This window comes from Marmota marmota, unplaced genomic scaffold (assembly GCF_001458135.2).
Source record: "Marmota marmota marmota unplaced genomic scaffold, marMar, whole genome shotgun sequence".
Classification (NCBI taxonomy): Eukaryota; Metazoa; Chordata; class Mammalia; order Rodentia; family Sciuridae; genus Marmota; species Marmota marmota.
The window spans coordinates 19658283-19685913 of NW_026000057.1; the positions used below are offsets into that span (position 1 = coordinate 19658283).

General features: G+C 37.4%; 1 protein-coding gene and 1 pseudogene across 6 annotated transcripts in view; one reads left to right on the forward strand and one right to left on the reverse strand.

Annotated features, from left to right (window-relative positions):
* LOC107141308 overlaps positions 1-27631 on the forward strand; it is a 303686-nt pseudogene that overhangs the window by 57547 nt on the left and 218508 nt on the right.
* Positions 9355-27631, reverse strand: part of LOC107141130 (broad substrate specificity ATP-binding cassette transporter ABCG2-like) — a 66836-nt gene continuing 48559 nt past the window's right edge. For 5 of the 6 annotated variants that reach the window (XM_048813590.1, XM_048813588.1, XM_048813589.1 and 2 more), the window contains 10 exons: positions 27452-27603; positions 25964-26068; positions 25111-25358; positions 20510-20592; positions 17665-17754; positions 15852-15976; positions 14129-14283; positions 11935-12024; positions 10977-11062; positions 9355-9529 (listed from right to left, as the gene is read on the reverse strand). In XM_048813590.1, coding sequence (XP_048669547.1) covers positions 9382-9529; positions 10977-11062; positions 11935-12024; positions 14129-14283; positions 15852-15976; positions 17665-17754; positions 20510-20592; positions 25111-25358; positions 25964-26068; positions 27452-27603 — 1282 coding nt within the window. In that variant the 3' untranslated portion in view covers positions 9355-9381. Of the gene's footprint in view, positions 9530-10976; positions 11063-11934; positions 12025-12821; positions 12957-14128; positions 14284-15851; positions 15977-17664; positions 17755-20509; positions 20593-25110; positions 25359-25963; positions 26069-27451; positions 27604-27631 lie in introns of those variants that run through there. The other variant, XR_007351362.1, reaches the window with a different exon arrangement.

Genomic DNA, 27631 nt, shown 5'->3' on the forward strand with positions numbered 1-27631 from the left:
AAGAGAATGAGACCTCAATTTGGCCAAGGGAGGCTCTTATCAATCTCCACTTATAACAGTGATCCACCTTATGCTTTTCTGCTCTGCCATGAAGGGTTGTATTTATTTTTAAATTTTTATTTATTTATTTATTTATCTATTTTTTTGAGACAAAGGAAAAAAGTTTTATTGCTTTGCTAGCAAAGAAAAAACTCTTAGCCTTTGTTTATGTTTTATATGTAATGTTGTCTTGTGTTTTTTGTCAATATCCCCACCTTACCTGAGATACAGCTCTGCCTCTCACTCCATGTTAGAATGGCTCCAAAATAGGCTAGGTTGAGCTCATTTAGAGTTATGATCAAAAGATCAAATTTTGTTGTGAAGATTACTGTGATCTCAAACAGGGGATATAGTACATAACTAAGTAAAGGTTTAAGATTTTAACAATCATTTTACTTGGTTCATAGCTATTACACAAACTGAATATGTTTTGCCCTATTAACTTCATTGTGTATTTTCCTTGCAAACTTTATAACTGTTGCCTATTAGTGTTTCACAGAGGTCCTGCTTCTAGTAAAACAACCTGAGTTAATTTGAGATAATAAGCCATTACATATAGGACAGATAGGATATAATGCTGACTTACAGTTACTTATCCCAATTAAATGAAAGGGGTAACTGTAAAATTATAGATATTGGAGTTATAACTTGTTACTGACACTTTAAGACTGATGAAACTGGCCTGCTGGGTGTTTAAAACCCAAAACTTGGAGATGAAAGTCAAAGAAAGAGAAAGGCCCTCTTCTTTGTAGAATGTGCACTGGTTGGCTCCCTGTTCTCTAGGGTCCCCCCAGTCTCCATAATTAGCAGATGTGGCAGCTCACCAAAGGGCCCAGAGAGGGTGCCTGTCATTCTCTGGGTCCTAACTAACCTTAGAAATCAAGGGCATATATAGCCCTTGCTGCTCTGCCACTGCAACTTATTTTTTTTAAATAAATTTGTTTCTTTCTCTTTCTCTCTCGCTGCTTCTCCCCAGTCTGTCCCTCTACCCAGTCTCAGGCAAAACAAGATTACCTTTTTTCCCCATCTTAGGCAGATTTATCTGTCCTTGAGTACACACTAACCAGAAGAATGAAGTAATCCAGACTTTGGGGATGGTACCAGAAGATTTCTGAAATTACTATCTCCCAAATTAACAAGTGATTACAACTCCAACAAAGAACATGTGGAATGTAGCCTTTGAATCATCTCCTTAAAATCCACCTGTCCTGCTAATGGACAGAATCACAGCCCTTGAGACAGGAGTCCCCTGTGTTTTTTTTTCTTTTTTAACAGGTTAAAAAAAAATCTATCAGACAAGAACTTGGAAAGAAATTATCAGTGAACCGCTAGGGTCTACCCCTGAAAGCCACAGCATGCCACTCAATTGTAGTGGAGAGGAATCTGACTTTGCCAGATAGACCCTCTGAGCTGATGCCAGCTAATTAGCTGCTAACACTGAAAGGTGTTTTCTAGGCTGCAGAGGCCTGCGACTTGACTTTCACAGACCCCACCCACCAACAGAAGTGAAGAATCTAGTTTTAGCTCAAATGTTGGTTTCTAAATCAATCATCACCAAAACAGACTAGCAACCACCAGACTAACAACCAAAATATGTAGAACAATTACATTTGAGCAGAGTGCATTTTCCAATATCAATTTTCTTCATCTTGCTCATAGATTTATAACTATAAGTAGAACAAACAGCTGATTTCTCCTAGAGGGCACCAAGACAGAATTGATGCTTTCCATTTTTATGTAAATCACCACAGAGGCCACCTCAAACCAAACTGGTTTCTCTTAATACCTTACAGCCCCTCCCTGCTAAGGTGTCAACATAAAGTTACAGAATAAAAATTTGATACTCATTGCAAAAACGTGACTGAGAGTCAAATTTGTTCAAAAGATACTGAAATGGCTCAAGGAGTGTCAAAAAAAAAAAAAAAAAAAAAAGGAAAAGAAAGGGTAAGACTTGATGAGCACCACTAGGGAGTATTTGGCAGGGCTCAGATGTGGGGGCCCATAAAGTCCAGAATTTGTTTCTCTGTTTCACCAAATATTAGTAGAAAGCAGCTGACCCTATCCCAGAGTGGAAAGCAATGGGACATCCTGAAATAAATGCTTTTTTTTTTTTTTTTTTTTTTTTTTTTTTGCAGCATGGGACCCTCCATTTCTGCCCTCTTGACTTAGAGTTGGTACCTGCCGGTGGCTAATGACCAAAGGGTGCGAACGAAGGGTGTGCTTTCTCTTGGCTGGCTCCCCAAAGTTATTGCTGGATTCCTAGACCAGAGTCATGACTCTGGGGATCCAACAAATTAGTTCTAGCCACTCACCCTAAAAATTAAATGGAAAAGGTAATGATGAAAAGCATGAAATGATCTTTTAACAGGGTAGCTTCAAGAAAAAGACAGTTGGTGCCCTTATTTGTTTAGATTTGTGTAGCCTAGTCTTAGCCTTCTCTTCAAGGTTATGATAATGACTTTAAGGTTTTATAGAAAGGGAAATTAGAGTGAGCTTTGGGATTTTGCATAGGTGAAGGCATAGGTTGAGGCTTTGGGATCACCCAAACAGCGATCTTGATCAGATGTAGTCTGATCTATCATTATCTCAGAGTTAGTCAAGCAAGGCCTTGTTGGCAATTAAAAAAAAAAAAAGTTTTGTTTCCTAATAGTTACCTCTTTCTCATCACCAGATGTTTATCCATCAGACCTATCATTCCTATCATTCTTGGAACCCAAAGTATCTCATAGCAAAGAAGACAGATGCAAAATGGAGGTAGTCATTCATCCTGTTTTCAATACCCAGGAGACATTTGCAGGCAAAAGCAAAGAATCTAAGATAATAAAGAATCTAAGATAAAATGAGAATTGCTTCAATTACTTCCAAACCAATACTGATCTATTGAATTTTTAAAAAATAAAGTTTAGATTGCCATATTTTAGGAATTAAATGATTGCTACTTTGAAGCCTTAATAGAAATGCTGCTGGTTTGGAGTTAATTTCTGGGAATTCTTTCATGCCCTGAATTCAATTCCCAAATAATCCTTTTGACTCTTACCAAGTTAGTGCCCTTATTTGTTTAGACATTTCCTCTAGTGTGTTTCACCTTGAGTCCCTGAGTTCAGACAACAATTGAAAGGGAAAATAATATAAAGATGTTTCCAGGTTTTCTATTTTAATTACAATTTTAAATGGAAAAATATTTAGTTATTTGCCATTTATATTTGACCTTCCAGGGTAGTTGTAAATGGAAAAAAGTCCCTGGATTTAGGCCACAGCCTGGGGCTTGAGAACATTTTCAAACCTTCTCAGCAAGTCCTTGATTGCTGATGAAGAGGAGAGGACCTGAAAGGGTGCAGCTGTGGTCCTCTCAGTGTGGCTTCTTTATTGAGTAAAGAATATTTATGTAAATAAAGACTTTTAACATACTCAGATTTTCCCCAACATCCTGTTGGCCCACGGCATGGACCCTTAACTCTGTTTTTCTATTGATTTAAGCCACCAACCATGTTGCATGGGAATCATGATGTAAGTGAAAACTTCAGCTTCTTAAATCAGAATCCCTTGCATGGAACACGAGATTACTGTTTTCCTGAATTCTGTCTCATAGTTGCCTACATTTAAAAATGGTTTTGTTCTGGGGATTGAACCCAGGGATACTTTACACTGAGCTATAACCCCAGCCATTTTTAATTTTAATTTTGAGATAAGGTCTTGCTAAGTTGCTTAGGGCCTAGATAAATTGTGGAGGCTGTTCTTGAACTTGTGATCTTCCTGTCTCAGCCCACCAAATCACTGGGATTATAAGTGTGGGCTACCATGCCTGGCTCAGTTGCCCATATTTTAGCAAATCTCCTGTGTATATAAGCATGTCACACTGTGCAGAAAATTAATAAATAAAGTTCAATTACCACAGTTTAATCATATAACACCAGATCTTTGAAACCTGATTCAAATTTAAGTTGCCATAGTATATTTAACTGTATTAGCATAAAGTACAAATTCCACTGCTAGCTCTTCAATCTATAAGTCATTGCCTATGCAACAAGTGTGCATCACTCTCAGTGACCATTCATGACACTGATTTCAACACTTTTCTGATTAATCACTGGACATACTCTATTCAGTTTATGTTGTAGGTCCTGGGTGATGGCTGGTTCATGGATGGTGATAAGACTTCATCAAGACAAAGAGAAGCAGTTAACAGAGTTTATTAGAGGAAGATACACTCCTAAAAAAAAAAAAAAAAAGAGAGAGAGGGGATGGATTTGGGCTAATATGCACTTCTGAGTTGTTTGCCACTGGCAGGATTCTTGCTAGGAGTGGCTTATGGTAAATGAGGGATGATTGACAGATTCCTGTGCCTTGCCCATAATGCTTATTGCACATGTGCCAAATGTTCATTACCAGGTTTTAAAGCCAATGCATTAGAGGTCTTAAACAAGGACATTACCCTCTTAGGTTACTTAGGTTAAAGTTGGAGGTCTCAGTTTGCTCCTCAGGACAGTTGGGTAATCTTATTAAAAATATGATCTTGCTGTTTTTGAGGAAAGTTATCTCCTCTGATAATAGCCATAACATTGGGGATGGATAAAAGGGAGGCCCTTAGGCTCACATCAACTCTGCTGATCAAAGTTGGGTGGGGCCTGGGAAAATGGTCCTTAATCTTTCCTGCCTCAGTTCATGCTACAATATAGTGTACAGTGTCACTTCCTTTTCTCCCAGTAAATAACCCATGTGACATTCAACAAAAATCAACAATTGGAAAAAAAAGAGATAATAGGTTACAAAAGATAAAAGTAAAGTTCTCTTAGAACTGCTTTCATACTGTCCCAGAAATTTCAATATGTTGCATCTCTGTCCTCATTCATTTCTAAGAATTTCTTGATTTCTATTCTCATTTTTCTCTCATCCATTCTTTATATTGTTGATTCTCCATGTGTTTATGTGGTCTATATTATTTTTCTTGCTGTTTATTTTCAAATTCACTCCATTATGCTCTGTTAAAGTACAGGGGATTACATAGATTTGTTTGTATTTGCTAGCATTTACTTTGTGGCAGAGAATATGATCTGTTTTGGAAAAAGTTCCTTGCACAACTAAGAAGGTGAATTCAGATATCTGGGGATGGAATATTCTGTAGATGTCTGTTAGGTCCAATTGATTATAGTGTTACTTAGGTTGGGTATACCTTTATTCACTTTATATTTTGATGACCTGTCTACTGGTGATAAGGGTGTGTTGAAGTCACACAGTATTATTGTGTTAGGGGTCTATGCAGTATTTCATGTTATGGAGTATTTTTTAATGTAATTGGGTGTGTTGACATTTGGGGTATAAATGTTTATTATTATTGTATCTTCTTTTTAGACTGTTCCCTTTACCAGAATGTAGTGATCTTCTTTGTCTCTTCTGATTAATTTTTGCTTGAAATCTGCTTTGTCAGATATGAGAACAGCTATTCCTGTTTGTTCTCATGGTCAGTATGCATGAAAGATTTTTTTTTCTCCCCACCTTCAGCCTGTAGATGTCCTTGCTTATGTGAGATGAGTTGCTTGTAAACAGCGTATAGTTGGATATTGTTTTTTGATCTGTTCTGCTAATCTGTGTCTTTTAATTTGGGAATTGAGGTCATTAACTTTAAGTGTTGGTACGGATATGTACTTGTAGTTTCCTGCTTCTTTTTTATTTTTATTTTATTTTTTTGCTATGTTTTATCCTGTCTTGATTCTCCTTTATTGAGTTATTCTTCTATTTGAACTTCCATATTTGAAAGTTGTTTTTTCTTGTTTTTAAAAATTTGTTCCTCTGTGTGCAGTTTGTCTTTGAGTATTCTTTGTAGTGCTTGCTTGGTACTTATTAATTTTTTGATTGATTTTTTTGTGGAATATTTTTATTTTCCTCTTGAATTTGAATCTGAGCTTTGCTGGGTTATAGTAACCTTGGCTGGGAGTTGTTTTCTTTTAGGACCTGGAAAATATCAGTCCAGACCCTCCATGATTTTAGGGTCTGAACTAAAAAATCAGAAACTAATTTTATTGGTTTGCCTCTAAATATGATCTGATTTTCTCTCTTGCAGCTTTTAACATTCTTTCCTTATTTTCTGTTAGGCATTTTGATTATGATATGTCTTGGTGAGATTCTCATTGAATAATTTATTTGGGGTCCTGCAAGTCACCTGTATGTCTACTTTATTTCAGATATGGGAAAATAAAAATTTTCTGTAACTGTCTCACTGAAAATATTCTTTATGCCTTCAGTTTGTATCTCCATATGCTCTTCTACCCCAATGATTCTTAGGTTTGGTCTTTTAATGTTGTCCCAGAGTTCTTATATATTCTAGTCATGTTCTATATTTTTACCTTTATTGCACTCTGTGGATTCAAGTTCATATACCCTGTCTTCAAGGCCTGAAGTTCTGAAGCTCTAATATCCACAAGTAGTGGATATTAAAATGATAAAACATAGCCAGGTGCAGGGGCACATGCCTGTAATCCCAGCAGCTTGGGAGCCTCAGGTCATTAACAGCTTTTTTGTTAATTCTGTTTTTCTATAGGAGTGAATGTCCATGAGTGGGACCCAAAGGATTCCCCTACCCATTCTTACTTGAAACTTGATCATTAGTTTTGGGGTTTTGTCTCCGCTATTCTTTGTATTGAATTATCACTGAAGTTTCGCTGTGCTTAGTTTATATGTGGGGCAAGGTGCATTTTCTCTTGGCTGGGTTTAGTTCACCAGCTGCATCTCTGCCCTGTGAATTTATAGTGTCCATGTAGACTCCCTGAAACTCTCAAAAAAGTGGGAAACAAATAATAGCAATGATCAAAAGAAATAACATACAGTATTAAAATATATGCCCAGTGCCTACTATGACATTAACAATACTAATTACCACCAAAACAGGAATAGTGGGGTTAGAAATTTCCAACAGCAAAAACCAATAAATAGTTGTGAAATAGATCTAGCATTAAACAGCATATGTCAATTATGCCATCCACAATACTAATAACTTCGACATGAATGGTTTTAGAACAAATAGTTCTAAAAGATTTTAAAAACATAGTTCATCAAGAGAAAATAAAATGTGGTAGGAAGGTACACGAAAATTTAGAATGTTCAAAATGTGAAAAGAGAGAATGCAGAGGAGATGTAACAAGTAGAGGACATTAAAATGATAAATCATAGCCCTGCACGGTGGCACATGCCTGTAATCCCAGTGGCTGATAGGGTGAGGCAGGAAGATTGTGAGTTCAAAGCCAGCCTCAGCAAAAGTGAGGTGCTAAGCAATTCAGTGAGTCCCTGTCTCTAAATAAAAAACAAAATAGGGCTGGGGATGTGGCTCAGTGGTTGAGTGTCCCTGAATTCAATCCTTAGTACCCACCCCGCAAAAAAAAAAAAAAAAAGATAATAGAAAACAAAGTAAAGTGAAAAAGAAAGAAGAGAATTTTGTTAGTAGAGAAGAAAGGAGAAAAAATATAAAAAGAAAACAAAATCAAAATGAACAAAAATCCTACCCTCAAAGACAAGGAAAAATTAGTATTATAAAAATAGAAAAAAGAAACAAATACATGTATATATATCCATGAACCAATCAGCACAGCAAGAACACCAAAAAAGAAAATAAAAAAATTCCTTAGCAATTGTAAACATGTAAGACATTGAAAAGTAAATTTAAAAAATATTCACTCATTTGATAAATTTTTATTAAACACCAATCATGTACAATGAACAAAATAAACTATTATTTTGGAATACAAAAAAAGAAAAGAAAATATTCTAAATGAAAAATGAAAGAACTGTCTTCACTGAAGTGTTCAAAACTGTCAATGAGGCTAAATGGTCACTACCTATGTCCAACTATCTCACTATTCATTTCTTCTAGGGTTATGGAGGGAGGGAGAAGGGAGGAAAAGAGAGAGGGAGAGGGAGGCCTGGGGGTTGTTAACCCCTTCCTCTTTTTGTTGCTCATGAAGCTGTCAGCTGGAGTGGTCTAAAACCAAAGCTGGTAGAGATAGCTTTCAGCTTTTCTTCTTACCAGTTTAAGCAGCTGGGACTTAGTCTAATTAGGACTTAGTGACTCTGAAGGGTGGTATAATCTCTGGAGTGATTATATCAACACACCTCTAGATGCCAATCTCTGCTTCGAGTCTGGATGTCATGAGCTTCCCAAGAATTCTATTTATAGGGCAGGGGAGCCAACCCACTACTGGGCACACTCACTCTGCTGCCCACAAATATGCCTTTAATAGACTTAGCATCTGAGTGTATTCACACCCACCTGTTCAATTTCCCAGTCCCCTTCAGCTGGTCATGTGAATGTCCAGACTCAAAAGGAAAGCAAATAGCACTCCTTTCCATATTTCTTACTTGAATTCCCTGGGTATAATCTTTTTGGAGCCTGTTTCAATCATTTTCTGCTAGGTACACCCTAGACCACCCAGTAGATGCTCGCCAAGACAGTATGGCAGTGTTTGTTACAATCTCCCATGCTCAGGTAGCAGAAGGTGCAGCATGAACTCTTTAAAATGGCTCTAGTCTCAGCTCTCCGCTTTCCACTTACAAAATGGATCATTTTAAAATGTCATTTTGCTGTGTAGTCTCTGGACCAGCTAAGTTCAGACTGTTTTTCTGATCTAGGAATTTTTTTACTTGACAAATTGGTCCATTGTGTTTCTGTTTGTATTTTCCCTCCCTTCCATGATGAACTAGGTACACTGCAACTTCTAAAAAGAGCTTGAATCCAATGAATTTTTTTCTTATTCTTTCTTTAATGCACTCAAAATTGTGAGTCTTTATGAGACTCTGACTGTACAATACTGAATTTCAGTGAATTCCCCCTTTTCACCTACCTTGCTGAGACGCAGTACTCCTGCTGCTTGTATCCAAGCCAAGGAGCAATTAGAAATTCAGCCATCCTCTGTCATCTTGAGATCTCTTCAGATGTTAACATATATGTTATTAATTAATAGAAAATTACACAGTCGCAAACTTTTAAAATTGGAGTGATAGTAACCTCCCTATTTATTAAAAAGGGGAGAAAACTGATATCAGAGATGTTGGCAACTTGTCAAGAGTTTCTGAAATTCAATTCCTCTTTTTCAGGTCAATAAATTAGACTAGATTTCTTCTCCATTCCTGTCTCATGAGATAAACTATTATACAATACATAATAGCATCAGTATTTTGCTTGGTTCTGTCACGTAAAATATGGCTTGTTATAATTTTTGTGAAATTTTTCTAAATTAAAATAATTGTTGATCGCAACTGGTCAGAAAATAATATAAAATCTTTATTGGATATTTAAAATAAATCAAGGTTCTCTTTTTTAATGTGAGGGTAATTCATAGTAAATTAAACAGGGATTTAAGAATGTTTTTTAAGAAATAACATTTTTAGATAGGCAATTACGAGGAAGACAAACATCATACAAGCCAAACCCAGATGGTTGATCCATAAGCTCCAAGGTGAGAGACTGAGGCCCTGAATTATCAAGAATTCTTCGCCAGTACATCTGAAATTCAACACAAATAAAGTTACAATTTCATTCCTAGTATCTGTCAAATTTTACTCAATATATTTACTATTTCTTTTTCCAAGAAGCCTACAGTTAACCAGGTGTTATCCCTTCATATCTAATAATTATCAATCATTAAATGATTACAATTTTGCTAGATACCATGCCAAGCAATTTGCATCTAAACACTCAGTTAAACCCTAAAAAAATCTAAAGGGGTATTGATATTACACATATTTTAAAGAGGAGAATTAGGATTAACAACCTTGACCAAATTTGCAGTCATACTATGAACCAAGTTTCTAGCCTCCAAAGATGAACTAATTTCCAAATTTGTAATGCTGCTCTCTTCAAAGGAAATATTGTTCAGGTAATTTTCACATACTCCTCATAGGGAACCCTCAGCTTTAACTGATGACACCTGTGGCCCTTGTTAAGATGATCAAAGATCCCCATAGTTCTGCTCACAAGACAGCCATTCAAAGAACACAGGCTAAGAATTATAAAACTAGGACCAGGGAGGAGTAAAGGCTTGCAGCCAGAGTTATACTCTGGAGGCTTTTGCACCAAGACTGTGATGAGCATCACACATACTGAGCTACAGAAAGATACCCTCAGGGCCAGGAATCAGAGTTGGATCTTAAGTAGCAGCTGGAGCAGAGCAGGATGCAATGTCTTGCAACAGGTTACAAAAGCAGCTAAAGCAGAGCAGGATGAAGTGTTCTTGCCACAGCTTAGAAAAGCAGCTGTTACAAAAAAAAAAAAAAAAAAAAAAACCTGGTGCAGCCACAATTATTGCCTGCTGCCATTCTTGTGCATCTCTTCAAATTTAGAAGTTTCAAAAACATCCACGGCCTCTCTTTGCTGGAGGGAAGCTTCCTCCTTTCCCTTAAGAGGATGAGCCTTATGTAATTGTGAAGCCCATGGTGGCTCCTTATCTGGTCCTTCTTTTCACATACACTTCATCCTGACCAGCAATGTGCCACTGACTTTGTGTTACAAAGATGTCACACCCAGATCAAACCAGGATTAAGGGGGAAAGAAAGAAAATTTTCACAGAATTTTTCCTGTCAGTAATTAATAATAGAAATTTGTTACTACTAAGAATTATTTTAATACTATTTGGAAAATCTATGAGTTTAACATACTGGCATTCTCTTTTCTCTTGTTAATTCAAAACCACAACTAAAACATCAGTCTTTCAAAAGCTCAAAACAGATAATTCTCCACATTAAATACAATTTTGACTGCAGTCAAATACATGCACAGCATGTTCCCATGCATTACCAGTGCACCATGGCTTACTTTACGAGTGAGAAAACATAGATTCAGAAACTCTTGTTGACCCTGGAAGGTCTCAAATTTTTTCTAAGCCCAGGAGACTTTCTACATCACACCACAGTAGAAAGTAAGCAATCCTTTAGGACACTGAACTCAAACTTACATCAAAAAGCTGGGACGGCAGTTGCTCATTGTTGTATTGGGTCCTGAACAGAACTTTTGTTCCAAAAATTCATTATGCTGCAAAGCCTGTAATACAAGGGGGAACAGGACAAGGTAAACACTTTCAAATTTCAAAGGCTGAGGTAGGAGAATTGCAAGTTCAAGGTCAGCCTGGGCAACTCAACTTAGCCAGATCCTGTGTCATGATAAAAGAAAAAGGGCTGAAGATATACCAAAGTGTTAGAGCACATGCTGAGCATGCACAAGGGCCTGGGTTCACTCCCTAGTACCGCAAAAGAGAAAAAACAAAAGTGCCAAAGAAGTATCTCAGTTATATCCTCCAGATTAATCCTCAAAAGGCTTAGTGTTGTGATGTTTTAAATTGGCCAAGAAGAAAGACTTCTGGTTGTTATTGCCCCATATTTACTTTCTTCTTTCCCAATATTTTAACCCCACAAACAGTGTATTCCAAATAATACTTTGGTGCTTAATGAATATTGTTGATTTATGGTAATGATCTTTTCTTGTTTGTTTCAATCAAAACCAGTTATAAGTCTGGTAGTTAAAAATTTGGTTGTACTGTGTTAAGACACAGCTTTCTTTGGAGCCAATTAACTTGCCAAAGCCAATATGGCTATGAGTACTTCATGGTCTTTGTTTCTCTTCTAATTTGCCTTTTAGAATAAGCTGTTTTCCAGTCTCCCACCCACCTTTTATTCTGAAAATATTTTTCACCTTTCATCTCCCTCAAACAATGAGGTGACTGAGAAAAACCTCAGATGAATCCCTGACCTTGTGGTTACCCATGCTAACAGGAAATACTCATGCATTGTTCCTGAAAGACAGTTCATGGATAGTAGACAGTCACAGTTCATGGATTGGAAATGAGAGTGTCGGGCTTGATTTTGTTTGTTCCCAGGTTAGGAACCCAGTCACAATGGCAGATGAAGACAACTTACCATATAGCCATAATGAGGAATACTGAAGTACTGAAGCCAGGAGAGCTGAGGTGCCATGGTTTCAAAATTCAATGACATACCCAAGAAAACCTATGAAAAGCAAAACCAAATATCAGAACCAGTTCAGTGTTTTCATGAGGAACTCTGGGCAAGGCCCTCTACAAGAACTCCACAACCTTCTAAAAACATCTCTGCTAAGATCTACACTTTCTTGAAATTCTTTCCATTTACTCTAAACAATAATCTTTGTTCTTTGCATGTCTATACCTCTGCATTAATGAGGCAGTTTATGATATTAAAGGAAGGATAATATATGTATAAAGTATATTACACGTTTCAATTATTTTGAAGATTTGGGGAAATAAGCCTATAATCTGTATAATATGCTCCACTTATTTGGAGGATTCTTAATTATCAGGACTATGCTATCAGCTTTCTTTGTAACTGCACACAATGAAAGATTAAGAAATACAGCTATCTCTTAGTATCTGAGGAATTTTTTCCAGGACCCACCCATCTCAACTACAGTTACCAAAACTTGCAGACGCTTAAGTCCCTTATTTTAAAAATGGCAGAGTTTTATATGTAACCTATGTACATTCTTTATGCTGTAAATATACACATCCTGCATATTTTAAATCATTTCCATGTCTTATGTAAATACCTAACACAATGTAAATGCTATGTGGTTTAAACATTATGGCTTAGATGAGAAAAGAATAACTATACATATTCAGTCCAGACATGATTTTTGTTCTGTATAGTTCTGTGGTAGGCTGAATCTTTGATGAAGAACCCATAGACATGAGGCCTGGCTACACTGAATATTGACATTGCACTACCACTATCTGTTCTCCTAATAAAGCTGACCATCTAGGAACACATACCAGAGATCCTGAGCATCACACATCCCTCTCTACTTCCATACGATATGATTTATTATTTACAAGGGTCTGTGCAGTATATCCATGACTTTTGGAGTAATTTGGGGTTCAGAATGCAGGCTCAAGGAAACCCAAAGCCTAAAATTGATAAAGAGGATGATGTAGTGGAGCACAGCAGAAAACACAGTCAATACATTCATCTAAAGCTAACAGAAAGCAGTATGACAATGGAGGTGACAAGAGCGAATGCTCAAGATGAAAAAGAGACACCTCTGAGGTCCACATAACACTTAACTCAACTGGTGCAAGGTGCCTTGGGATATGCAAAACAATGACTGGTACTGTGCTGTGCCTACACATTTACTCATGAAGACTCCATGTGCTTAGTATACAACAGCATCTCTAAGTAAAATGTGGTTTTGTGATCGGCTTCTAAACTGCCACATAGAAATGTTTACATGTTAGTCAGAGCACCAAATAAAGCAAACAAAACATCTTAATTTATTGAAGAACACTTCATTTACTGAAGGACAATATAGGAAATATAAATAAGACATTAATTTCTCAATGATATACATTGGTAGTTGCCAAATTTAGAAAGGAAAGAATTAAACTTTGGCAAGTGCTTTTACTAATTATGCATCACTGAAAGGCATCTCTTCCTACTGTAGCAGAAAGGATGTATTAATGGTTAGGCACTCCTGTTTAGTTCATGTCATAGTGGTAAGTAGTTCCATTCACCTGTTGATTCATCACTGTGAGTGCAAACTTTAGGCCATGTAAGATTAGAACTAAGTAACCATTGAAAACAAAATAAGAGCAGAAAAATATTGATATAAGAGATCATCAGGAAACCAGAAATAAGTGACCCATAGATTTAAGTTCTATCAGTGGTTCCTACTCTGGTATGTTGTCAAAAATAGATATTTCTAGTGTTTTTATGTGTGTGTGAGACAGAGAGATGGAAATATCCAATGCAATGAAACTGGAGGGAAACCCAAGCATAATATATAGGTTTGGACATTTTCCACTATTTTTAAAACTCAAGTTAGACTCCTCATGCTGCACACTCATGAAGCTTCGCTCTGATCTTGGAGAGTAGTGAGTCCAACCAAACCATCTTTGCTGTGGGTAAACAGCTAGAAAATCTCTAATACCAGCATCAAAGGCAGGCAGGTAACTTATCTTTTTTATGAGGTAATGGGCCAATGATAGTTCCTCTGGATTATCAAGTTCCAATTTACCAAGGTGAATGTGCATGAAGAAACAAGGTGAAAATTCTCTCTCACAGAAGCACAGTTCCCACTCACCAGCATAAACACAAAATAGATGGTCACCAGACGTGTTTTTCCGGATGCTGCATTCTCACGTGTTCCTATAGCCAGGATCATGGCAGTGGTGGAATAAGCCACCATCAAAGTGGTAATCATTGTGATGAGGAAAGCTGTTATCCCCCGTTTCAGCCCTCAGAAAGAAAAGAAGGGGTCAGTGCAGCTGTCTAGGTCACCTTGTCTTTCAGACTGTTCAACATGCAAAGAACACTACAATTTTCCAATCAACTAATATCAGAATGAAAAAAAGACAAACGTGACCCAACTATCATGATTCACCCCTTAATTGTTTCCCTTGTTGTAAGTGCACAAAGTTATCACAGTTCTTTTGTACATTTACTGATGAAGGACCTTTCCATGTAACACCTACTCTCCTTTACATATAATTATGAACAATATCAGATTGCTGAGGTGGAGAGACACAGGCAACACAAATGGCTAAAATTCTACAGTCTAAGGAGACTCAAGAGCAGACATCTCCATATTGTTCACTGTTTGCTGCAACTGCATTAGTGAAGAAAGTGGGGTTGGGATTCCACAAGTGGATTGAGTGTCTTGGGAAATGGAGAGAGAGTTTCTCCATAATGGAAGACTTCCCTAGACAAACGATCACATGGCTCTGGAATATTTATTGCTCACATGTGATATAGAATGGGTTAGGTTAAGCAACTACTTTATAAATGATTATAAGCTAATGCTCTTGGTCATAAAACAGCTTCAAGAATACTAAACAGGAGTCTGGGGGTCTAGTTATCATGACAAATTCTTTATGATGCAACTTTTTATTTATTTGTAATATGGAAGATTTAAGTTCTATCAGTGGTTCTTACTCTCATGTGTTGTCAAAAATGGATATTTCTGTTGTGTTTATGTGTGCACATGTATGTATGTGTGTGTGTGTTTGTGTGAGATATGGAAATATTCATGCAATGAAACTGGAAGGAAACCTGAGCATAATGCACAAACATCTGTCTATATCTACCAAACAAGTATTTTTATTAAATTAACCTTCTTTAAAAGTCACTATCTTTCTTTCACCATAGAAGGAGACAGGGAGAGAATGTATGTGTGTGTTGATTATTTATCCCTCTCAATATATCTCTATAGATTCTAGAGATATTACCTAACTATCTATATTTTATCTCCATATAGAGATATATGTAGAGATACAGAGAAGAAATATAGATAAATAGGCAATAAATATTCCAGTTCCTCTAGCACAATCTCAAAGAGTTTTATAAATTCCCTCCATATCTGTATATGACACAGCATTTCTCAATAAAATGTAGTTTTAATAAGAGTTTATTGGACTGCTTACAGGGGGCATATACCTGAAAACAGGCTACTTAGGAGAACAAGGAAGCAGGCTCACAAGTTCAAGGCTAGCCTGGAAATTTACCAAGATTAAAATGTCTCATATTAAAGTAAAACTAAAATGGAATGGTCCAGCACTTGCCTACTGAGCTTATACCTTAGGTTCAATCCTCAGTACACCCCTCCCGCACACATGCACAAAAGTTTGTTTAGAAAAAGTCTGAACAAGGCCCACATTTAGCAGCTTTATTAGAGAGGATACAATGCTTCAATAGCTTTTGGCTGGGTATGCAGTTTGGAGAACCATGAACATGCTTACAAAGAGAAATTCGAAATTAGCATCAGCTCATATCTAAGACTGAAGACATATCTTTGTCTTATTACTTACCTAATATCCAGTATAGTATACCAGTAAATATAAAACTTGGAAAAAACCTCCTGAATAGGAACTCAAATAACAGTTTTCCAAGGAAGTAAGATGACACTCTGTAGTATCCACTTATGTACTCAAGTCTACAGAACAAAAACACACACCACACATCCCAGATTAGTCCAAGAAGGCACAGCTCAGATGAGATGCTGTTGTGCAGACTCCTGCTGCCACCAGGTCTGACACTGCAGCTGCCGACCGGCTCCAGGCTGATCCCTGGTTAATGTCTTTCTCCACCTCAGGTGCAGCCTCCCTGGGGCATCAGCCCCTCAAGGCTCTTGCTGTGACCCTCTCATGACAGCACCCTTCCTGCCACCGCCCACTCTAGTCCACATCACCCCTCCTGGGACACAGTCTACATCTCCTCACTCTCCTCTGAGACCCTACTTGTCCTCTAAGGCTGTCTGAAGAGTAGAACTCCAGGACCTAATCTCAGTGGCAGCACAGGCTTTTCTTCTCCCCAATTCTGAATGTGAAGAATGTGACACTGATATTTTCCAAAGCCTTAATGTAAGTGCACATCCCTAAAGTCCTTTTACTTCTGCTACTTTCATGTTACAAAAGAAAAAAAGTCTTCTTCCTTCAATGATCACATCTCAAATGTGCCACCCCGTCAGCTACCAAATCCTCATCTTTCTTCTTCCTGAAACATCCCGTAATTCCAAACTCTTCCACCAGTGTCTTCATTCCTTCCCTCTGATGATTCCTGCCCTTGGCATGTAAGTATGGGAAAATCTCTTCCATCTTTGAAAACAGAAGACACAAAACCAGCCAGCTCTTTACTGTAAGGCTGCCCTCTGGCCACTTCTACTCCTTCATCCACCAAGGACTATACTTTCTTAAATTCTTTGTCAGTTTTACTTCCCACCTCTGATTTGCATTAAATCTCTACCAAGCTTCTTAAACTTTTCCCACAGGTGCCATCATGACCCTGTTATTTGCTAAAAAGGAAAAGGTAATTTCAGCCCCTTTATTGCTCATTTTCCCTGTAACACTGGAATTCACTGACCACATCTAACACTGAAACTCTGTTTTCCCTCAGTAGCAGGCCCCACTTCCTCTTGATTTTCCAGTCCATCCCTGAGTGCTTCTTCTCCATTAATATTAGCAATCCCTATACAGACTTCAAAAGCTCATGTTGCACTTTACATGTCTATACAATTTGCATTTGTCAATTAAACAAACTAAGAAATAAAACTGTGATAGCAGAAGCAAATGTGACTCCATGTTGTTTTATAACTTCATCCTGTCAAACAACCATGCCAAGTAGAAGGGTCATGACTGGGGCAAGATGTCCTTTTCCTTTTGCTATAGAAACCTTTAAGAACGTGGAACTACCTAACGGGGAATTGTTTCTGTAACTAGGGTAACGGGGCTCTGTTTCTGTAACTGGGGTGACTGGGATAACTGTGATTGGTTAGGCTTCCCAACGCTTGACTGCACTCTCCCACTTCTGTAACCTGGCTTGCTTGCATTGGCTGGACCCCTAATATCCCTTTTGTGTTTTTCAGGCTTATGAGGAGCGCCCTTGAAATTGTTTGGGGCTGATCAGGGGAACAGCTTTATGTTCTGGTCAACTGCCACCAGTATGCTACTTGATTCGATTATACATGAGTGGTCTGGAAGTCAGTTTAAGAAACCCCGGGATGAAGCTTTAACTATAACAAAACAATACTCGTAATCTCCCAGATCATAATCTCGGCTCAATTCTGAATGTTATCAGTTTGACCAGAGGGTCTGATGCTACTTCCCAGAGTGGAAACCTACTCACATAAAAAGATTCCTCTCCATCAGGAAGATCTCCCTGGCTGAGACACTCGTGACACATTGGAAGACAGTTAGCACATAGAGTGACCAGGCTCTGCAAAAGAGGAACAAAAGCCTACTGTTAATTCAAAACAATTAGGGAAGTTTTTACCCCCAGAACTTTTATATCTGTAATGATATAACATTAAATAGACTTTTTTAAAATACAGATTAAAACAGGTACATGTGACTCAGTGAGGTCTCTCCCCACTTCTATCTCCATAGTGTTGCCTCCATAGTTTTTGAGGTATGTGACATTTTGCTAAGCACTTATGTTCAGACACAGCTATTAAAAAGTCTCATCAAGAAATGAGATTTTTAAGGGCATTTCCATAGGTAACAATCACTGCACTGACCTAAGTATTATCCATGTAACAGAAAATCTCAAATCCTATCCACCTATCCTATACTCCTATATCATCCTTAAAGGAAAAAGGAGGGTACTAAAGCCATTTCTATACCCTTAACCCCTTTTTGTTCCAAAAACCTAGCCAAGTTAGGAGAACAGTGAGAACCACCCATATATATATATATATATATATATATATATATATATATATATATACAAAGACTGTTCTGTAGATAAGAAACACACAGGGGCTATGATTGTTGCTCAGCGGTAGAGCGCTCGCCTAGCACAGGCGGAGCCCTGGATTCGATCCTCAGCACCAAATAAAAATAAAGGCATTTTGTTGCGTCCAACTACAATTAAATATATATATATATATATATATTTTTTTTTTTTTTTAAAAGAGACATCCTGATCCAGGTCTGGTTGGGAGGAAATGAGACCTTTACACAGACCAGAGATTCCAAGTTATAGAAAAGCAGGATGATTAAGATAAGATTCCACCAACCAAAAGTTCTGTAAAACAAGTTCCAATTAAAACTTGTTAGCCAGGTCAGTATGACAGAGTTGTACTTCTGTTGTTAGCATATCATTATAATATCATTGTGATTATAGCCTCCCTCTTCATCAGGTTTCACTTAAATGCCTGTAGATAAAAGCATACCCTGTAGAGGTTTAGGAATCTAATATAGTTTGTAAATCAGAGCTGAGGAGTGATACGTGGGTGGGACTTTTTAACAACTTTCCCACTCTCCCCTCAAAAATTGAGCTCAATAAATAAACCAATAAAATCAAGTGGTCAAGAAAACTCATCATCTTTGAGAAAACTTATCATCTTCTTTGGGGATGCTTTCTTTCTTAGTAAAATACGTTAAACTTTTACTGTGGTTTGTATCTTGCTTGAAATCTTCTCTGGTGAGAACACAGGAGCTGAGTACACAAGACAACCCCAAGTAACAATAGTAACACAAGGAGAAAAGTAAGTTAATGCTGGTACTGTCGTTGCTTCTATAACTTCACTTGCCTCCCTACAGTAACTGTTGCAGACCAGAGCACAGGGAGGAGTGAGCTGCTCATCAGGCAGCCACCACTGAACAGTGTGGAGACAGATAAAAGATATTACTTTCTGGTGAAGTCCCAGCAGCACTGAGTGCAGCAGAGGTACACCAGCCCACTGCAACTGGACCTCCCCCACAAGTATTTCTGAATAAACTCTATAACTTCTGTCACATCTGTGGGTATCTTCCCTGCTCTCTAAACATTCTATCCCTCTTCCCTAGCACAGCTGGGCAGAAATGAGCACAATTCTCAAGTCAAACTAATCAAAACATATCAAGGAAACTGGCCCACAAACAACAAAAGAAAGAATAGGCTAACTGGACTACATCAAAATTAAAAACATTTATGCATCAAAGGCACTATCAATGGAATGAAAAGACAGCCTACAGAATGGAAGAAAATATTTGCAAATTATTTATCTGATAAAGGATTCATAATACAGGAATATAAAAAAACTACAAAGCAACTATAGCAACAATAAATTTCCCAAATAATCCAATTTGAAAATTAGCAAAGAACTCAAATAAATGTTTCTCCAAAGATCCAGGGGACATCTATATTTTTTAACGAAAGAAAAAAATAAATAACATATTCTGGTGGGGAGGTGGAGAAATTGGAACCCTTATGTGCTGCGGGTAAAAATGTAAAATGGTGCAGCTGCAGTGGAAGACAGCATAGCAGTTCCTGAAAAAATTAAAATTATCATTTGATCCAACAAGGCTAGGTGCCTACATCACAGTGCTGAAATCAGGAATTCAGACAAATATTTGTACACCCATAGCAGCATTGTTAACAACCAAAAGGTGGAAACAACCCACATTCTCAGAAACAGAGGAATAATAAACAAAAGGTAGTATATATTCAATGGACTATTATTCAGTCTTAAAATGGAAAAAAGATTCCAACATATGCTGCAACTTAGATGATTATTAAGGAGATAATGCTAAAGAAAATAAGGTACCAAAGGACTAATACCATATCAGTCCAAGTATATTAGGATCCTAGAGTGGCCAGATTCAGAGACAGAATTATAAGGTGGTGGCCAGGGGTTGGGATTGATGGATATGGAGGGTTATTCTTTAATGGGTATGAAGATTCCATTTGAGAAGATGAAAAAATGTTCTTGAGCTGGATGGTGGTTATAGTTGCACAGTGTGAATGCAACTGATACCACTGAACTATACACTTAAAAATGGATAAAAGGTCAACATTTATGTTGTATATTACTTGCCATTACATACATACCTTTGAAAAAAAGGAAATTAACTCTTCCACTCAGTTTGCAATGTGCTCATTCCACTCCCAATAAAACAATGACATTTATCCCATACTTATTATAAATTCAAATTCATACTGGCTCTTTATAAGCTTGAACAATGTAACAGTATTTAAATTTACTTACTTATTCTGGATTTCAGTACAATCATTTTTTAGTCCAAGGAAAGTGACACCTATTAACAGTCCCAGCATAAATATGATGAATATCTTTTCCAAAAGAAAAATTAAAATAGAGTTGTAATTACAGGTAAAAATTTTTCCACATCATTTATTTGTTTATTTATTTTGGTACCAGGGATTGAACTCAGAGGCACTCAACCACTGAGCCACACTCCAGCCCTATTTTGTATTTTATTTAGAGACAGGATATCACTGGGTTGCTTAGAGCCCCACTGTTGCTGAGGCTGGCTTTGAACTCATGATTCTCCTGCCTCAGCCTCCAGAGCTGCTGGGATTATAGGCTTGTGATACTATACCCGGCTTTCCACATCATTTATTATGATACAATATATGGCTACATAATCAGAACCCTCTCTGAAGATAAACACTTTATATGACTTGGTCAAATCTTGGGAGAAGATAAAATTATGTGTGTTTATTAGACTACTTTCCATACCAAATTAAAAACGTTTGGGGAACTGACAGGAAAATAGAGCAGACTACTGGACAGGCTGAAATCCCTCCAGTGTTCACCAGGAATGGCCAGTCCAAGCCCCAGCTCTAGTACTGGACATGCAAATGCCACACAGTATGGCAGACTGGTGCAGAAAATCACTTGGGGAACAAACTAACATCCAAGTGGGTAAGAGCTCAGACTAGAATGGAACTCTCAACTTTTGTGCCAGTGCACATGCATAGATAGTTTCATCCTTCAAGAGGTTCAACTGAAAACAAGATGACTTTACACTCATTAAAAATAAATGAGGGCTGGGGATGTAGCTCAGTTGGTAGGGTTCGATCCCTAGCACCACAAAAATAAATAAATAACTAAATTACATTTATATGAAATTTCAGGGCTAGCAGGAGAATGCTAGCCTAGCATGTGTGAGACACTGGGTTTGACCCCAGCACCACAAAATGAATAAACAACATTTTAAAAGCATACACACACAAATTTTGACAATGGTATTTTTCATGATAAAGACTAGTTGTAAGTTGGCTCCCACCTATTCAACCTCTCTCCTCCATGGGAAATTGTATTGTCATGGTCACCAAAGCACTCAGCCAGTTTTCTTTGGGGACACCCAAGTGCTTCATTACCATCTCCTCTGTCTGCTTCTCTTCAACCTCAGCCAGTGAAGCTTATAGTCAACACATTCACCTGAGCTAACAGCCCCTCACCATCCTCACCTACTCAGTCTGTGCACAACTCCCAAGGTTACTGGGCCAGCACCACTTTTGTTTTAAGGATAAAAATTCTCTCAGGGATACTTCAATCAACAAAAGGTTAAGGGTCACATTATCATGTTTTATTTGAGGAATTCCACATCTAATGCTTCACAAGTTAAATATAAAAATGTAGGAAATTGGAAGTCTAGAGAAAAAAAATACCCTACCATATATCTTGAAAACTTCAAAGTTAAAAAAAAACTCAATATTACAATTGTATCCACACATGAAATGATTTGTGAAGAACATTTTAGGCAGGCAGCAAGCCAGAATAGAAAAACTAAATCATAATCTGAAAAAACTGGTTTGTGAAGACCACAGTTTGGAAATGTCATTATTTAAATGTTTTACTCATAAGATCTCCTTCAACATAAGACAGAAATTTAGGAGAAAATTCATCCTGCTGATACGTCTTCACTACCCTCAGAATATACTCACTTCATGTCAGTAGAAAGAGCTTCCAAAATATATGCTGATGGATTTGCCAATGTGCAGGACACACAGGTACACAGCAGTCTATACGTCACTCAGGATAACTTATATTCAGTCTTTCTATCCAGAGGTTCTGCATTCTTTGTTTCTTTTGCATCCACACCTGATATCTTATACTAACACATCACCTGTTCTTTATTTTCAGTCGGTTTTCTACCATACTGGCAAATCAGTGAATCCTATGATCATGTCATGGTTTTCAAAGTATACCTGTGCTATTCTTTCTTACATGAAGAAAGAAAAAACCCCAGGCAAAATGAAATTGCACAATGGAGCAAATGACTGAGCTTTGTGCATGTGGCCGCCAGTCTCAGTTTTGAACAGAAGGATTCGATAAAGAAATCGTCCCAATATTTTATTCTGCTTTTGTTCAAATGTGTTTAATGAGTATTTCTCAAGACATGTTCTGAGAGAAATTTGTGCATTTACTAGCAAAATGAATCCACAGTCAAATGTTTAATATGCTCATAGAAAACAATGACTTTCTAAGAGATTAATGACAAGTCTTCCAAATTGGTTTGATCAGGAAATGTTTGACATTATAATTGAACAATAAATCTTATAAAGATCATCATTCTTTCCAATCTTCCAAATACAGCCTCTGGTTAGAGATAAAGTATAAGTCATATATATATCTAGTTCAAACCAAAGTACAGCTATACATCAAGAGATACAAGATTTATTAGTAGGAAGTCATAAATATTTTGACAATTCTATGATCAAAACTTAGAGAAATAAAAATCATACAAGATTTCAAACCCTATGCCAAGCAAACTATGGCCCAAGCCAAATGGGACCCAACACCTATTTTTTTTTCAAAGTTGATGAGCTAAGAATGGTTTTTACCCCTTTTTTTAGTAGTTGGAGGGGGAAAGGTAATATATCTTGCACTATGTAATTTATATGAAATTCAAACTTCAGTGTCATGAATACAGTTTCTTGAGAACCCAGCCATGTTCATTTGCTTATGTATGAGCTACAGCCACTTTCATGTTAAAATTGGCAGGACTGACCACATGAGACAGACCAGATGGGGCCTACAAAGCCCAAACATTTACCATCTGGCTCTTTACTGAAAAGGGTTTGCCTACTCCTACACTAACATTTCAGTGTTCACAAACTTTAACACGAGTTGTTCTGCTAAACTCCAGGAGCTTCAAGGTTCTACCCTTATTCTAGAGATGGCTACTTCTCTGAACATAGTGGGAATTCCTTTTGTAGGATTGAGTTTGCTGATGAGGCTGAACAGGTGACCTGGAGACTCTGGGCCTGGTGTTTATGCCTTAATGAAGCCAAGATCCCAAATAGGCACAATCCTGGTGTATACCAAGTAGCCATGGTCTATTCATGCCCTGCCCATAACTCATACTTGGGTCCTGGATGAGACACAATGTCCTGCACATTGGCAGATCCATCATTTTGAGAGGCAGTACGAAAAACCTAACACAGAAAACACACTAAAGAATCAACTCCCTATATCACCCCACGGTTGAACAATGGGTGATCCAAGTTAATGGATCTAACTTACCTGGAATGATTCTAAAACATCAAATCTATTCTCAGAGAATAAAATGTTACCCTTGATAAATAGCCACAAAAGTGGCCATGTTCTGACAGAATGATAAATGAAAAGTTCAAAAACATGTGGCACAACTGACAGCATGACTGAAACAAGAACAGGCTCTCAGATACACCTGAAAGGTGACAATACTGAAAGATGAAAACTGTGGTTCTTATGTTAAAGAACCACAGTTTTCATCTTTCAGTTCAGTAGAACCTACAGCAGGCCATCTTTCAGTACTCAAACTCAATGACTGATAATAAAAATAACAACCCCCAAACAACTAGCTAAATTGATTTCCTTATAAATGATGGACTGATGAACTTTTTACTGTGACACAGGAGTTAGGAATAGCAAAAAAGAAAAATAACCTTAAGGAGTAATAATCAACAATGACCAAAGGCCAATCAAAAGGAGAAAAGAACGTCATCACATCTTAGTTAAGAGAGCTAATGTGACAGTGAATATCCTTGTTAAGTGTGGTTACTACCTGTGCTTAAACTGAAAACTTTTCAAGATATTTAGTGCTTTCCAAACATTAGAATCTCTCAATGAGGAGGGTCAATTACAAGGAAAACAGCATACAGGCTCTTCCCTCAGAGAGTGGACAGACCAAAGTCCCTGGAGATGTATTCAAAGCTACTAGCTCTCCCTCACCACCTAATTTCAAATGCAAACCAACACTCTTTTCCCTATCTCTTGCCCTCTCTCTTCCCCTTCTCTATCCCTGTTTCGCCTGAACTTGTTGCGTAGTCCCTCCTGCAATCTAACATGCTGTGTGTTGTATTACTTCACTCATCATCACTCTGTCTTCATACGAAAATAAATTCCATGAGAGCAGAGGTTGTCATTTTAACTCACTTTGTCCACTACCATATTAGATTCCCCAAAATACAACTCAAGATCTTGCATTCAAGCTGTGGAATGAATCAATGAATGAAAGTAGATAGTACTAGAAAACCCCAAAATGGATTCTGTTGCCTGTAGCTTCCCTTTATTGAAAAAAAAAATAAATTTCTTACTGAGATGTTCCCTTACAATTTGTCTGGTTCAAAATTCTGAGTTATGTATTCTAAGAAATCACTGAAAAAAAAAAAACCTTTCTAGATGTGAAAACTTAATTGTGTTTTATGGACTGCTTCTATATCCTAAATGGAGTAAGGATGACAAATAAATGGAAGGGTGGGTAGAAGATACACATTATCTTGAAGCAGACTATATCAGAACCAAATTGCATCCACATGAATATTTCACAGCAAACTTAAAAGAATCTGTAAGATTACCTCAACTATCCAGGGCTTGAGACGACCCATCAAGTTTCTGAATGAACGCCAGAAAATCCATCTGAACTGATGGCAGAAGGTGGTGACATAGGTGATCTCCTTGAAGGTTGGGCTCCTGCTATGCTGGCCACCTGAAAGTCTCTCTAATTCAGTTTCTGTTTCTCTATAGAAGGGGGATTTGCTATAAAACTGAGCTAATCCTTTGATCACTGGCAATCTTCCTATTAATAGCTGTTCAGTCTCATTGGCTTTGGAATAAAAGCACACACAAAAAAGAGAAATATTATTAATAGGTGACAAACAATTAAAGCCATTTTTCTGTGATCCTTTTCATGGATAATACCTAAATTTTAAAGCTAAGCACAGAAAAATCACAAGCATTGTCATGGCTCTACACATCAGAAAAACACATGGAATTAACATGACTTCTGCCTGGATCTTATGGCTAGAGCAAACTCACAGACCTTTTCCTAAGTATGTGGACCCTAATCCTTAAAATAGACTCCTTACCATACAGAATTATAAGTCTTAATTTTTAAAAAGTTGGTCCTTATTTTCTACTATGTGCAAAAGTATGAGTTTCAATTTCTTTTTCTAAAAATACGTAACAATTATCATATTTTCTTTTTAATGAAAACTCCTTTTATAATGAGAGTAGCACAGAAGCGGTCATTCATAAATTCAATAAAGAACATCCATAGCTCTTATGGAGAAGAAAGTCTATCTGTTAACTGGAATCACAATACCATATGAGTAGGAATTCAGAAAGCCAGGTTTTAACACGCCACCACATTGCTAAACTTCAGCCAAATCAACCAGGCAAAGACCTATGAATCTAAGCTATTCACAATACCTTCACCCCCTTCCTCTTGCATTGCTGTCACTGCAGCAGGGGAGTCTCCATTGATGACATCCAGGAAGAAGTCTAAAGGGTTATTGAGGTGCTCACAATGGTAACCTATAAAACAAAGCAACCAAAGAACTCAACCTGATGGGCTTGAAAAGTAAAAACTACTCACTTCCAGAGAGTGAGGGAAGTAAGGCTAGGGAAGACAAATCTAGCATTTTCTCTGCCATGTTCTTGCTTTCTTCTCACCTCACTTTATATTTTATACTTTCCTCTTGTTCATTCATATAATATTTCAACATGCTTTGTCTCCTAATCCTGTGTGTGTGCATAAACACACACATATATAATACATATATATAATACATATACAATACACATATATACGTGTGTGTGTGTGTGTGTCCTGGACTGTTTAGAACATAATATCCTGGTCTTTTTTATGGGGATCAACTGATGCTTATCAGTACTTCTTAAATCTAGATACAAGAAAAAAAATGCCCGGGTTCATTGTGCTTTCTGAGTTCATGAAGCAAATGCTGGGATGGCACTATGCATGTCAACAAGATTGCTTCTCCACCTATTAAATTCAGAGGTCCAAATTATCATTATCATATCATGCTGCCATAATTAAAAATAGACAATAAATTCCCAGAACTGAATTCTTGAGAGAACATGACCAGCACAGCACACCCAAACTCTCACCTCAACTTCTTCTAGCACATTATCTAAACTTGGCCTGAGACCAGACTCTTAAGTATTTCCTCTGAACTCTCCAAACCCATACATACTTAATTTTAAGTGGCTGAGAATAAACTAAAATATTAAGACAGCTAGTGAATGTTTAAAACTATATTTGGGGTTATGAAGAAATATCTATATTAATTTCTAAATGTTTCTAAAATGAAGCAGATTGCATGAGCCATTAAAAAGATCACACAATTCAATCTGAAAGAAAACCTGGGAGCCCAGAAATGTTTGCCTACCCAAGTCAAACTTAGGACCAGCCATTCCAGTGGCTAATAATAACTTACACCCACTCAAGTCAATTTAATGTTACTAGAAAACAACGAGCATCTCCATGAGCCCTCATAAAAGTAGAACAACATCACTATCTGTTGCATGGTCTAGAAGAAAATGAATGATACTGGGTCTTTCCAAAAATGTTCAGCTGAAAAGCCTGGCTGTGAGTCCAACCAGTTAATTATTGAACTCTCAGGGAATGGTCACCATAACTAGGAAGTAGGCCCATGAAAAACACACACACACAAATACACACATGCATTCATACTCAAAGAGGGGAGAAGAAGGAAAGAGACCTAAACAATAAGCAAACACTGAAAAATGAAGACAACTCCTGACACCAACTGACCAAAAATGTTTTGGAGTGATGGCACCTGTTAGTCTATGCAGAGACCAACCAGGGCTCCTGTCCACCTCACTGTCCTCCCCTAGGAGTCTATGATGGAAGGATCTAGTGCCTGAAAACCACACCTGCTGATTTAAAATACTCCAAAGCCTTCTGGGCAGGACCGTGGTACATTAGCTTTCCTGAGGCCAATATGGTGAGGCTGTCAAACAGCTTGAAGATGGAATGCTGAGGCTGATGAAAGGAGAAGATGATAGTTCGTCCTTGTTCAGAAATGCTAAGTTGAAAGAAGGAAAATAATGAGT